At 36.4% G+C, this 13,151-nt stretch overlaps 1 protein-coding gene across 1 annotated transcript; it reads left to right on the top strand.

Moving 5' to 3' along the window:
• The first annotated feature begins 829 nt into the window (after positions 1 to 829).
• On the top strand, positions 830 to 1,153 carry LOC108475181 (uncharacterized). Its single transcript, XM_017777170.1, has one exon. The coding sequence runs from the start codon at positions 830 to 832 to the stop codon at positions 1,151 to 1,153; it is 324 nt and encodes a 107-aa protein (XP_017632659.1).
• The last annotated feature ends 11,998 nt before the right edge of the window (positions 1,154 to 13,151 follow it).

Here is a 13,151-nt window from a genome sequence, read left to right as displayed (position 1 = left end):
AAAGGTGTGGTAATGAGAAAATACAAGTGTTGTATTGTTCTATTCACTTCTTTAGATTATTCGATAACTGTGAGAAGTGTGGTAATGAGGAGGTGCATGTTTAGGATTGGCTCTGGCTAGGAAATGCTTGGTTTTTAAGTGGTCAAATTTGACTCACCTCCCTTTCTTGGGACCCTACCTGGTGCACAGTTCACATTCACTTCTTCGGTTTTTCCCTTAAAAGAAAAACTGTAGAGAATCAAAATTGTTTGTTTTTTATGATTGATTGATTCTTGTGAATGAATGTGAATATTGTAAAAGTGCCATAGCATGCCATGCATTTACTGGAAGCATGTCATTTAGATTAGATAAGAATGCCACTAGGACTATTGTATGATCATTCTTGAAATTTGCGATAAAAAACCTTGCATGTTTTGGAAATATTAAGTGGAAGAAGGTCCTTGAGCAAGACCTACGACCTTTATTGATGGTCCCTAAGTGATAGCATAATAAAGTTTCAAGTCGGTTCCTACCCTGGCCGCAGCCCACGGTAAACTTTGTCATGTGGGTTCACTAGATGAGATTTCTTTTTAAGGAAAACTAGTTTTGCATGAATTTCAAAGAGATTGTCCCAAGATGACTCACAAATGAGAGCATGTTCATGATAGGTGTTGAGTCAATGGTTACACACTCAAGATCATCTCTTATGTAAATGAAACTTGCTAATGGTTCTCAACTGTGAGAAACACAAATTGGTTTTTAATGAAACGTGCCCTCCTGAATCTTAGCCCAAAGCGAGAAATTGTTGGGGAGATTTTGACTCGATTGCTCGATGTATATGTTAGCGAACATGATTAGTGTGTTCCTAAAACAACACAAGAATGTTTGTACTGCCAAAGAGATTAGAGCAAATTTTGAGGATTCGCTCGGAGGCCAAGTTGCATTGGCTCAACTATCCGCTATTACAAATTTGATGAATTCTCAACAGAAAATCGGTACTCCAGTCAAAGAACATATGCTTAAGCTTATGGGATTCTTTGTGGAAGGGGAGGATAATAGGGCTGAACTAGACGTGAACACTCAAATTGAAATAGTGTTCAAATCCTTAACCAAGGAGTTTACTAGTTTTAGGACCGCTTACAACTTAGGAAACAAGGCGCATGCCTTGACTTAGCTTATGAAGGAATTACAATCCTATGAGTTGATGTTGAATGGTGGTAAGTCGGTTAAGCAGAAACCTGAAGCAAACTTAGTTATGGGCCTTCTGTAACAGCCCATTTTCAGTGAAATCGGAGCAGTAGTTTGGGACCACAAATATGAAGTCAGAAAATTTATATTATTATTGTTATTTTATGTTCTACTGTATGATAGAAATACAGTATAAAAATTTCATTAAGAAATTTTACTATTTACATACCTAATTTGATAAAGAGGACTAAATCGCATTAAGTGCAAAAGTTGAGTTCTAATAGCTAAAGGTATTAAATAGCTATAAAATTTTAAAGTGGAGGTCCTTATATAGTAAATAGACCATTAAAATGCTTATTAGTTAAGCATGAATAGTCATCATTGGAAATTTCATGAAACATTAAGGTTAATTTTGGAAATTATCAATTAAAGTGATATTAAATAAAAAAATCTATTATCATCATCTACCACCAAATTAAAAAAAGAGAGAAAACTTATCCATAGAAGTTTGAGATATTAGCAACTTTTTTGCTTAATTAGATCCGATTAGACCTAATACGGAGTTAGATCGAGGCAAAGGAAAAATATTATATTAGTCACCTTCGTATCTACATAAAACTCATCGAGGTAAGTCCGTGTAATTAATTTGTACATTAATATGTGTTAAATTGAATTATTGTTAGTGAATTGTACAACATGAATAAATACCGGTTGTATATTCGACAATTACCGAGTCCCCTTTGAACTTTATGAAGTTTGTAGGATAAAAATGACATGTAATTAGGGTTACCAATTTGGTTGGGGTCTTGCATGTGTTGCGGACACACCACAGCTCTTATGAGCTTTCCAATACTCAGCTCGCATGAGATGTAACTGTCCGATTTAGACCTAATCGGAATGGTGGTTTTTGGACCACAAATCCAAGTAAAAAAATATTTAAATATTATTTTCTGTGTTTATTATATGTGAATTAGCATGTTTGAAAGTTTCGTATAAAAATTTGATTGTTTGTGTGCTTAATTAAATAAAAAGGCTTAATCGCGTAAAATGAAAACATGACAGTTTAAATCATAAAGGCTAAATTGTTAGTGGCTTTTTAATATGGAGTATTTATGTTGCAAATTTCCCATGATAATATGCATTGGACGGTAGTAGCCTTATAAAATCATGGTTTATTATTTTATTATAAAGGTTATTTAAGTAAAATGGTTATTATAATAAGTTATAATAAAACATAAAAATTTAATAAGCATGCATAATTCTTGTTTTTGACGAAACTTGAGAAAGAAAGAAAGAAAGAAATATAGCTTTGTGATGTCCGGCCATTAACAATCTTGATTAAGGTATGTATCTAGCTCTATTTTTGATAATTTTTACGTTTTTGAGATCGTTGCTTCGAGTACTACTCGACCCATGCTTGAATTTTTTATATTGGTGAACATTTTATGTTATGCCATTGATGAATAATTGTGTTTTTGTGATGTTTGATGATAAATTATGAAAGATATGTTTTGGATTAATATGTTTTGTATTGAGAGTTTTTGATGATTTTGAATTATTAGGACTAAATTGCAAAAATAATAAATTGAAGGACTAAAATGAAAAATAAATGAAATATATGGATTAGTACGAGCATAAGGAAGATTCGGCCTAACTATGATGTGGTGAGATTTTGTGTATTTTGTGTTTTGTGCAATTAGGATTAATTTGTAAAAGTATGTAATATCAGGGGTAAAATGGTAATTTTACCATTTATCTGTTGTTGGGTTAAATTGAATAAAATTGTGTTTAAATGAGGTTATTTTGGAATTATATAGATCAAGAACAAAAGAAATCAGACTTGGATCGGGGAAAAGCAAAAATGATTGAATAGCCGATTTTTAACGTCCGTCGATATTCGAGGTACGTCTTCAAGCAATTAAACATAGTTTAATTCAGATATATAATGGTTTACTATGATGATTCGAATTTTATAGTTTTATAGTACAATAGCCGAATGTGGTTTAACATAGAATTAATGTGGTTGAGTTTTATTCGACTGAGTTAAAACCTCTGAAAGTTGTATGAATTACATGGAATATTTGGACGATTCGATATATGAACTGTTATGAAATGATTTTATAATTGTGATATTCGGGCTTTGAGCCTAGCAAGCCTTGTGCTGGTGAATTTGATTGGGCTTTGTGCCTAGCAGGCTTAGTGCCGGTAAATAAATATCAGACCTTGGGTCTAACAGGCCTTGTGCCGGTGTGTGATTCAGGCTTATGCCTAGCAGGTTTTATACTGGTGAATTATTTTCAAGTCTATACTTATAAGATTTAAAGTTGTTATGGAAAGTGAGCAAGTAAAATTGAGCTAAATGACCTTGTATATATATTCGGCCACATAGGTATGTACATATGTGATGTTATATCTAACTTGTATATTCGGCCATATGTGATGATATATTGAATTTGTAAATTTAGCTGCATGTGATGTTCTATCTAACTTGTATATCCGTCCATATGTGATGATATAATGAACCTTGTATATTTGGCCATACATGTAAGTATTTATGAGATGATATATTGGACCTTATGTATTCGGTTATATAGGTAAGTATTTAAGTGGTGTTATATATTGGACTTTGTGTTAAAGTATAACATTAATGATACAATTCAGCTTGTTTGAAATGTTTGACTTAATCATTTAAGTTGTTTAATTTGCTTAAGGCTTACTAAGCTTAGTTAGCTTACTCTATGTGTTTTTGTTACTCTGTTTTATAGATTTTGGTTGTAAGTTACGAGCTCAGGGATTGTTATCGAAGACATCCAAACTACCGTCAACCTTCGGTACTTTTAAAAGTCTATTTTCAAATTTATGGCATGTATAGGCTAATATGTATTTTGTTCAACCTTGGTATATATAATTTGAGCCATACGAATTGGCTTAACTTTTAAGTTTGGATATGGTTATGATTGGTAATGGTTTATTCTGTTTTGATTATAATGTTGTATGAAATGAATGAATGGTATTTGTTTGATTGGTGCTATATGTGTTGGAAATAGTTTGAAAATGATTGGTGGACTTGGTTGTGGTTGATAATTCGATTATAGTGTGTATAAATTTGAATAAAAATGGTTAGATGATTCAAATTTGGCGTATGTTTAGTCATTTATAAACATGAGTTTAGATGTTAAGCTTGTTTAATGTATATTTAGATATGCATGATATAAGATATGTTATATATTAATGAACGAAACTTGGTTTGGTTAATAACAGATTAAAATGTTAATAAGGCATGTGTATGTTTGAATATGCATAGATTAGCTTGGTTCGGTTTGCATGGAAAATGCATGTGTACTTAAAGTAGTTAAATGGTTAAATATATAGGTATGGTTAATTAAGTTAAATAATGATTATCTATTGTGATTGTTTTGTTTAATAAGGTTTATAATGAAAGTGTATATATATATATATATATATATATATATATGATGCTTATGTGGTTGGTATAAATTGTGAAATTTATAATGATATATGTATATATGTATTTGTTAAGGAATGAATGCCTTGAAAAATATTATTTGGTTAAATATGCATGCGTTTAGAATTAAGAAATGTAAAGTTTGATTTTTACAATATATTTATAATGCATGTTTAATATGTAATTATTTATATGATTTACATGCATATATATGAGTATGACTGTGTTAATTTGAGAATGTTCAGAACTGTACTTATGTTTAGTAATGCCTCATAACTCTATTCCGGCGACAGATACGGGTTAGGGGTGTTACATTTTATTGGTATCAGAGCTATGGTTTAGTCAGTTCTAGGATCAACGTAGTGTGTGTGAGTCTAGCTATACATGCCATATTTTATACTGCGATAGTTTGATGACTTCTGACATTTGAAAATGTGATTTCATATAGTAAATGGATCCTGATAGAGCTGTAGCTGATGATATTGAGAGCGTAGTGCCTGTTCCCACACATGGGACAGCGCCGGTTCCCACGCATGGGACAACACCAGTTGAATCTCGACCTATTTCGAGTAGGCATGAGGGGAAGGCTAAGCAAGCCTTCTATCAAATGATGAACGAATGGTTTACTCAGTATATCCAGACTAATCTGGTTGTACAACAACCTCCACCCCCAAATAATCCATCTCCGATACTTGTGGTGCCTTCGATGATTGATCCGATGAGATTTGACGGGCCTCCTGTAGATAAAATCAGAAAACACGGTGCCGAAGAATTTAAAGCTAATGATGATGATGATGCTGAGAAGGTTGAGTTTTGGCTTGATAATACTATCCGTGTGTCTGACGAGCTATCTTGTGCTCCGGACGAATGTTTAAAGTGTGTCATATCTTTATTACGAGATACCACATATCACTGGTGGAAAACACTAGTATCGGTGGGTCCAAAAGAGATAGTGACCTGGGAATTCTTTCAGACTGAGTTTCGTAAGAAATATATAAGCCAGAGATTTATTAACCAGAAACGCAAAGAATTTCTAGAATTGAAATAGGGTTGTATGACCGTAACTGAGTACGAGCGAAAATTTGTGAGACTTAGTCGATATGCTCGTTGGTATTTGTTGAGCGAGCTTGCACAGCCGAAGAGCTCGGGAAAGAGAAAAGAAAAGTTGATTTTGAAGCCAGAGATTACCGTAAAAAATCATCAAGTAAGACTTTTTACATAGCATCAAAGAAGTTCAGAGATGGTTCTAGTCAATTTAAAGTTACTTCTAACTTTTCTAGACGAGATCGAGACTGACCTCCTGTGAGTTCACGAGCCACTTCGATTGCTAGTGTTAGCAATGATTGGCAGAACAGACTCGAGTGTAAGCATTGTGGTAAATGGCATTCTGGAAATTGTAGATTGCATGATCGGTCTTGTTTTAAATGTGGATCGATGGATCATTTTATTTGAGATTGCCCGATGTTAGCCGAGCAAAAAACTGTTCAGAACGCGAGACCGAGTAATATGTCAGTACGAGGCAGAACCCTCAGACATTCGAGTAATGCAGGTGTCAGTCAGAGAGGGATGAAAGATACAGCGGTTCAATCTGAAGCTCGTGCACCTGCCAGAGCATACGCTATACGCGCTCGTGAGGATGCTTCTTCTCCAGATGTTGTTACTGGTACTTTCACTCTTTATGATACTAGTGTTATTGCATTTATTAACCCTGGTTTGACTCATTCATATATGTGTGAAACATTAGTATCTAGTAAGACTTTACCTGCTGAGTCTACTGAGTTTGTGATTCGAGTATCGAACCCCCTGGGCTGGTGTGTTCTGGTTGACAAAGTATGTAAAAATTGCCCTTTGATGATTCGAGATTCATGCTTTCCAGCCAATTTGATGTTGTTACCTTTCGACGAGTTTGATATAATTTTGGTTATGGATTGGCTTACTTTGCACAATGCTGTTGTTACTTGCAAAAGAAAAAGAATTGCCGGGTTTGCCACCCATCCGAGAGGTAGAGTTTGGTATTGAGTTAGAACTAGGGACGACTCCGATTTTGATAGCTCCGTATCGGATGGCACCTACTGAATTAAAAGAGTTGAAAGCACAGTTGTAAGAATTAACAGATAGAGGTTTTGCACGATCGAGTTTCTCTTCCTGGGGTGCGCCAGTTCTATTTCTGAAAAAGAAAGATAGAACTATGAGAATGTGTATTGATTACCGACAGCTAAATAAAGTGACTATAAAGAATAAATACCCGTTTCCACGGATTGATGACTTGTTTGATCAGTTAAAAGGGGTCTCAGTGTTTTTAAAGATAGCTTGAGATCGGTTTATTATCAGTTGCGAGCTAGAGACTCCGATGTGCCAAAAACTACTTTTCGAACGAGGTACAAACATTATGAGTTTCTATTTATGCCATTCGGACTTACTAATGCACCTACTATTTTTATGGATTTGATGAATCGGATCTTCAGACAGTATTTAGATCAATTTGTGGTTATGTTCATTGATGATATACTGATCTACTCCCGTAACGAAACCGAACATGCCGAGCATTTGAGACTTGTGTTATAAACTTTGCGAGAAAAACAGCTGTATGCGATGTTTAAAAAAAGTGAGTTTTGGTTACATGAAGTTAGCTTTCTGGGACATGTTGTTTCAGCATTAGGTATTCGGGTTGATCCGAGCAAAATTTTAGCAATACTTGATTGGAAACCTCCGAGAAATGTTTCTAAAGTCAGAAGTTTTCTAGGACTTGCTGGTTACTATAGATGGTTTGTAAAAGGTTTCTCTATGATTGCAACTCCGATGATGAAACTACTGTAGAAAGATGTTAAGTTTGACACGCCTGTGTGAATCGTGCTTCGAAACTGCTTAATTGACACGGCCATGTGATTTGCCCATGTGAGGAGGTCTAGGCTGTGTTGATTTCGTACTTTAGCCTATTTTCTCCGTTTTTGGCCCGTTTCTCATTCCTTTTGTTCTCCTATGGTCTCCTAAGTATAAAACATGAATTTAAAGCATTAGGAGCATCGAATTCACCAATTATAATAGGAAATCATCCATAAAATGCGTTAAGAATAGGGTAAAAATATGTATAAATTATGTTTTATCAAATACCCCCACACTTAAGTATTTGCTTGTCCTCAAGCAAAATTCTCAACTCACAATCAAAATAAATACCTCTCAACTTATAATTCCTATCGATAATATCTCAAAATAATCCATAGGTAATCATTCATTGAGAATTCAACTAAAAGAACATCAATGTTTCAAACATTCCAAGTTGAGTATTTAATCTTGCAAATAGAGGTGTCTCCCCTCATCTAAGTAATTACCTTTGATTCAGAATATCACAGAGTTTCACATCCTCACTAAAGATTCACTCAAATCACTCGAGGTGTTTAAGGACAATAAATAAAGCACTCAATAGTCAATAATGAAAAGTCATTACCATAGGCTTGCATGAAAATCAAATCTCCACCACTATAATTTAAGATGATACATCAATCAAAAGGTCTTTAGAAGGTTGTAATGAGGCTTGGTTAGGGGGTGTGGTCACAAGCTAAAGGAAAGGGTTAAAATCGAGATTGAATTGAAAATTTGCCTAACTAGAAAAAGAGTTAATCATCACTTGCGTACAACAGAGCTTCTTCTCAGAATATGGAATTACTAATGTGTATACATAGTTTTTTTTAAGAACAAGTTAAATTACAAAGTAGAATAAAACATAGCTAAGAAACTATTTCAATTCAAATCTCGACAAAAATGGGGCTTAAATTAATTTAGGGGATTTCAACAATAATGGGTTAAAGGTTAATATTAAGGGTAATACAAGAAATGACTTGTTAGGCTCAAGGGGTTTCAGTAGGGGTTAATCGTGTAGGTAGGCTTTTCATGGCATGAGTGGGTTAATCCTAAGTGCTTTAATCATTTTGACATATCAAATCAAATGGTGTGGTCTCGACATGCACAATCAAGCAAGTTCTAGAATAACATTCAATACTGGCGCACTCAAAGCAATAATAAAAGTGAGCATGAAAGAATTAGTAGATGCTCAAAAGGCTAAAAAATCTCACAAAAATTATGGTTTTTGATGTTTAAAACTTGTAAATTCCAACTCAAAGTAATACCTAAACTTTGGGGAAACAACCTAAAATTTAAATTCTTAAAAATCAACTTATCATGCTTGATTCTCCAATGTCTTGAGGTTTAAACAATCAATGCATAAATGCCTATGTTTTAATTCAAGATATATCAATTAAAATCATAAATCAATCAAAATTTATCCTAAATATGATATGAGAGCTTTTCTAGAGAATAAGGCAGTCATTCAGGTATTTTTCTGATAATGAAATAAATACCTCCCACACTTAAGATGTACATTGCCCTCAATGTACAAAGATAGATATTAGAGTATAAAAATAAGATAGGGGGAAAAGTGAAACTTCCTGTATGATGAATTCCTCGAACTGGAGTTTTGGAGAGTAATCGGTTCGAGAGTGGAGGAGGATACTCCGGCGGTTGTAGAGGTTCATTAATCCATAAGTCCTGTGCCAAAAGAATATTATATCTAGTGGTAGCTATGGTCGTGGTCGATCAGGACATGGCAGTCATGGAGAACCTTTCCCGGTGGAGTTTTTAGTTCCTATGCGATGATGAGCTTAAGAGCTCTATATATCTGTGATAAAATTAGGTAATTTTTAGAGGATGTTAGGAAGAATAATTACTCATAAAGAAATAACCGAAATTGATAATTAAAAATAAAATTCTAAAATCTAATAAAAATAAAAAGTAGTTTTAATAAAAATTAAAAACATAAAATAATAAATAAATGTTTTTAAACATCTTCATCGCTAGATGGTTTGCGAGGTGGGACTGGAGATGAATGTGGAGGTGCTGACAAATCTACTGTAGAGTAGCATCAATGTTGTCAAATCGTTGAAAACACTACTACTCAAATCGAGTGAGGCGCTCAGAGATGTCAGCATATGAAGCCGCCGCATAAAATGGACGAAAGGGTGGTGGTGGCGAGTCGGTGGGTCCTCGTGCTATGGAGGGACATCATCAGGAATGTCCTCATAGGCCTCTTCCTTGGTAGATTGGGCGAGATGATATTGGGGAGGGTAGGTTCCTCGACGCCTCTCGATCATTCTCATGCTAAGCATGCTAGAGATGCCTTGTGGAGACATCTGGCCTATGAGGGTAAGGGATGATTCTTGGGCCGCGGTGCTGAGGAGCCCGAAGTGTTGAGCCAACCGAGTCACGTAGGGACCAATGGAGATGACTCCCTTTCTATGCCACTCCGTCTGGTGCTGGATCGTGAGGGCGATGAAATAGGCAAGGTTGATGACGTGCCCGTGTGACATATACCATAAGAAGTAGGCGTTGTGAGTGTTGATGACGCCAGTGCTCTCTCGCCTCCCTGTAATCTTGTGAGCCAAAATGGGGTATAGGTACCTCATAGATAGAGGGAGAGCCGATGCCTTGGACCGACTAGGATTGTAGGTGGCTCCACCTGGTACTAGTGCATCCCAGCACCGTGAAGGAGAACGATGGATGTGGCAGTTGAGAGCATGTAAGTTATTCTCCTCCTTGAATTTCTCTGTATATAAACCCAGTGCAGCACCAAACTCTGGGACGCTTAGCTGGTGGACTAACCCGCCTAGGTGAAACTGGACCGTGTCGGGATCATCGTAGTTTGTCATTAAAGTTTGAAGATGGAACGTTGAGCATAGTTCTATCGTGAGCTCGAGGTATATTAGTTCGATGATCCCAAAGAACAGCTCCCAAGGGTAGGTGGTTAAGAGGTCTGAATCGCTTCAGCCAACTGAACTTGTTCTACGATATCCTAGTCGATGCAGCGGCCCGCAATTAAAGGTCGAGCCCAAAGTATTTGGAAAAGTTCTTCTTGAGGCCATCGGGGGAACTAAAGGAGAGGGTGACGAATTTCCGTGGTTGTACCTGCAGAAGATGACGCTCCCTTTCTCTTCTTCGAAGCAGGGACAACGACCTTCTTTCCTCGTGAAGATGACCTTATAAGCCTGTAATCTAAAGAATAATAATAATAGGTAAAGGAATTTGAAAAAGTAAAAAGTCATGAATTTGAACTAACTATTTCAGCCAAAACTACTAATACGAAGCAAACTCAACCAAAATAACCATGAGAATAAGAATAGTAATGTAATGGGTATGAGGTTTTCCTAATCTCGATTGAACACGAAATGTATGATAACTAACCTAAGAATGCAAATTAAATGATAGACATTGGCATGGTAATAGCATAAGAATAAGCATAGTAATGTCATGGGTTTGAGGTTTCCCTAATAACTCGATTTAACACGAAATGTGTGATAACTAACTTAAGAATGCAAATTAAATGATAGAATAATGAGCAAAATGAAAAATAGTTCAAAATATATGAAGATTATGTTGATAATAAGCATTAGAAATAAGTAAAATAGAAGTGAAAGGAGTAAAAAAATGCTAGAGGAGAGAGATTGAGCATCAAAAATGGAGTGAGAAGCGGCGCACGGGCATGGCAGGGAGGGCTTGTGGACTTGAAGCGACTAGGGTTAGGGTTTTTGAATAGGGAAGAAAGTGAATACTGCTGGGTATTTATAGATTTTGGGGCACACGGCTAGGAAACACGCCCCTGTTCCCCAATTTCAGCCCGAGTGATTCGTGAATTTTGAATTTGGGCGCGTCTGACATTTAGTAGACGCCCGTGTTCCTTGGGCGTGAGGGTGCACACGGCCGTGTCACACGGCCGTGTCTGGCATTGTTCGCTTCTCCCACGCCTGTGTCAATCTAACAGGTTCGACCACGGGTGCTAGCCACAGGTATGTCGCATACCGGTGCTGTTTTAACAAGTTCGCCAATGGTTCTTCCACACGAGCGTGTCACACGCCCTTGTTATTTCGGCAAGCTCGACCACGGCCATGTCGCACGGCCGTGGCATTTTATCGTATCCCATGTTTGGGGAAACCCTTGCCCTATTTTCACACGGCCCTAAGCACGCCCGTATGCTTGGCCGTGTCTTTGTGAAAACCCTGTATTCAAGTGCTCTGTTAGTAAGGTAGATGTTGAAGACTAAATTTTAAAGAATTTAATACAGTTAGTGCTCGGGTTGCCTCCCGAGAAGCACTTATTTATAGTCTAAGCTCGACTTACCTCTCCGTTGAATGATCATGCTGGTTTGAGGAGTTTATACTCCTCATTTCTGCTATCAATCTCATCAAAATAAGGTTTTAGACGGGTGTTGTTTACCTTAAAAGTGCCGAACTTGGGGTGACTTACCTCCACTGTACCAAATGGAAAAATACTAAGTACCGTAAGAGGGATTTCTTCATTCGGTGTAGTAGTGACAATGTGAGGATCGTCGGCATCTAATAAGACTTTATCTCCAACCTTAAGTTGATTTGGAAAGGTATTGAGCTCGTTCTGTTGTAGATTTGGTTTTCGGGTGTTCTCAGTTTATGCATCCGCCATTCATTTATCTCCTCGATTTGTAGCATTCAATTTTCATGAAAAGGTCCTCTACTATTGCTATAGAATGGCTCATGTACTTCCTTCAGACTCATTTCCTGCAAAGAAGGTTGCACCATATTGTCAGTTTTAGTAGAATGGTTTAGATGATCATCTTCAATTTCCATTGTGTTGCCAAAATTGTGAGCTTGAAGGGTTATTGTTTTGTCTCCCACACGGAGTGCGAGTTCACCTGTGCCAAGATCAATAATTGTTTTAGCAGTTGCTAAAAAGGGCCTTCCTAGAATTAAAGGAGTGTTGCTATCCTCCTCTATGTCTAAAACAATAAAGTCAACGAGAAATATAAATTTATCAATTTTAACTAGCACATCTTCAATAATACCCCTAGGGAATCTTATAGTTTTATCTGTTAATTGAATGTTCATCCTAGTCTGTTTGGGTTTCCCGAGTTCTAGTTGCTTAAACATTTCGTAAGGCATGACGTTGATACTAGCCCCTAAATCAGATAATGCATTATTAACATCTAAACTACCAATTAAGCAAGGAATCGTAAAACTCCCTGGAACTTTTAGTTTGTTCGGTAGCTTATTTTGCAGAATAGCTGAGCACACTGCGTTTAGCTCCACATACGACACCTTGTCCAACTGCCGCTTATTTGCTAAAAGCTCCTTTAAAAATTTCATTGCGTTTGGCATCTGCGATGGTGCTTCAATAAACGGTAAGTTAATATGTAATTTTTTTAAGAGTTTAAAGAATTTACCAAATTGTTCATCTGAGCGGTCTTTCCCTGTTGCGTTGGGGGATGACACACGAGGTTTATATTCGACATGAACCGTTTTGTTTGTATTGTGATTTACCTCACCTTGACCTTTGCTTACCACAGTTTCTTGCCTCGGTTCTGGCTCAGGCTCAACGACTCCTTCGTCATCTTAAATATTAATTGCGTTGAGCTGCCCCCTTGAGTTAGGTTCAGTATTACTTAGCAAACTACCTTGTGGTTGTTCGGATATTAGTTTGGAAAGCTAGCCTATCAGAGTTT

This window comes from Gossypium arboreum, chromosome 1 (genome assembly GCF_025698485.1).
Source record: "Gossypium arboreum isolate Shixiya-1 chromosome 1, ASM2569848v2, whole genome shotgun sequence".
In the NCBI taxonomy this organism is placed as follows: Eukaryota; Viridiplantae; Streptophyta; class Magnoliopsida; order Malvales; family Malvaceae; genus Gossypium; species Gossypium arboreum.
The sequence above is the reverse complement of the archived record's forward strand: the minus strand, read 5'-3'. Positions and strand labels throughout refer to the sequence as shown.